Source organism: Myotis davidii, unplaced genomic scaffold (assembly GCF_000327345.1).
Source record: "Myotis davidii unplaced genomic scaffold, ASM32734v1 scaffold993, whole genome shotgun sequence".
Lineage (NCBI taxonomy): Eukaryota > Metazoa > Chordata > Mammalia > Chiroptera > Vespertilionidae > Myotis > Myotis davidii.
The window spans coordinates 642,094-643,903 of NW_006285483.1; the positions used below are offsets into that span (position 1 = coordinate 642,094).

Consider the following 1,810-nt stretch of genomic DNA (forward strand, 5'->3'; position numbering starts at 1 on the left):
TATTATGTGACCAAATGAATGCTTAATTTGCTGTGTTAAAATTCTGAAATAGGTAAAAAAAATTCTGAAATTAGAATATGCTGGTGTGTATAAGTCTGCCTTTCCCATAGGGATTAGTTGTATATTCACTTCCTGTGTAGATTTTAAGACTCATCACTTAAGGTATTAATATTTGAAATTCTTTGTGGGGATTACTGACAGAATTGCAGCATGAAATAATCAGTTTCTGTGTTTGTGGTATCATTTAAAATTAACAAATGAGAATGTTCATGGAAAATAAAGGAAGTTTTGACCACAGTTATTCACTTTCAACTTTTGTTTTTGTAATAGATGACCGTGGAAAAAGTACAAGGGATTAGCCGATTGGAACAACTTTGTGAAGAATTTTCAGAGGAGGAACGAGTAAGAGAACTCAAGCAAGAAAAGAAACGCCAAAAACGGAAAAATAGACGAAAAAATAAATGTGTATGTGACATTCCTACTCCCCTCCAAACAGCAGAGGAAAAGGAAGTAAGCCAAGAGAAGGTAGTATTCCTTAATATTGACTCATGAATACATTGTATTGCTTTTTGCTAGATTTCGGCATTTTCACTATCCTTTTTCCAGAATGTGAGCTCCTGCCTTTTTTCCTGTTATAATCTGTATAAGCCAAATTTTTTAGTCATGTGTTTGTTTTATAAAGATGGTTTTCTTTTTTTTTAATCCTCCTCCGAGGATATTTTTCCATTGATTTTTAGAGAGAGTGGGAGAGGGAAAGACAGCAATATCGATGTGAGAGAAACACATCAATTGGTTGCCTCCTGCATGAGCCCTGACCAGGACCCGAGCTGGGAGGAGCCTGCAATCGAGGTACATGCCCTTGACTGGAATCGAACCTGGGACCCTTTGGTCCACAGGCTGAGGCTCTATCAACTGAGTCAAACTGGCTATCTTTTCCCTGACCTTGGTATACTGTTAGATCAAAGTTAACTCCAGGAGGTCATGGTTTGATTCTCAGTCAGGGAATATGCCTGGATTGCAGGCTTGATCCCCAGTTTGGGGGGTGTGGGAGGCAGCTGATCAATGATTCTCTCTTACCATTTTCTATCTCTTTCTTCCTCTCTGAAATCAATAAAAATATATATTTTTTATAAAGTTAACTCTGAACATGACCTAGAGCAGTTCTCAACTTTTTGGTCTTAGGACCTGTTTGCATTCTTAAAAATTAAGGTGCCCATAATCTTTTGTTTATGTAGATTGTATCTGTCAATATTACAGTATTAGAAATTGAAATGGAAAAATTTTAAATTATTGGTTCTTTTAAAAATAATTTCATTATGTGTTAACATAAATAACATCTTTTTTTCTTTTTATCCTCACCCGAGGATGTATTTATTGATTTTAGACGGAGAGGAAGGGATGGGGGAGAGAGAAACATCTATTGGTTGCCTCCCATATGCTCCTTGATTTGTTGGGATCAAACCTACAACCTGGGTGTGTGCCCTGACTGGGAATTGAACCTGTTATACCCTTTGGTGTATAGATCGATGCTTCAATCAGCTGAGCCCCTTGGCCAGGGCTGAATAACATTTTTTGAAAATTAACTATTTTCAAAAGAAAGGGTGAGATGGGTGGCATCTACACTAATAAAAGAGAAAAATGGTAATTGGCGTACGATGCTACCCTTTTCATTGGCTAATCAGGCTATATGCAAATTAACTGCCAACTCAGATGGCAGTTAACTGACAACAAAAATGGTGGTTAATTTGCATATGTAGGCACAATGCAGGGAGGCGAAAGGGAAAGCAGGAAGAAGCCCCCTGCCACTGAC

The 1,810-nt window shown here is 37.7% G+C and overlaps 1 protein-coding gene across 1 annotated transcript in view; it reads left to right on the forward strand.

Annotated features, from left to right (window-relative positions):
- Nucleotides 1-1,810, forward strand: part of GGNBP2 (gametogenetin binding protein 2) — a 50,894-nt gene that overhangs the window by 42,776 nt on the left and 6,308 nt on the right. The window contains exon 8 of the mRNA XM_015559056.1: nucleotides 331-525. Coding sequence (XP_015414542.1) covers nucleotides 331-525 — 195 coding nt within the window. The remainder of the gene's footprint in view (nucleotides 1-330; nucleotides 526-1,810) is intronic.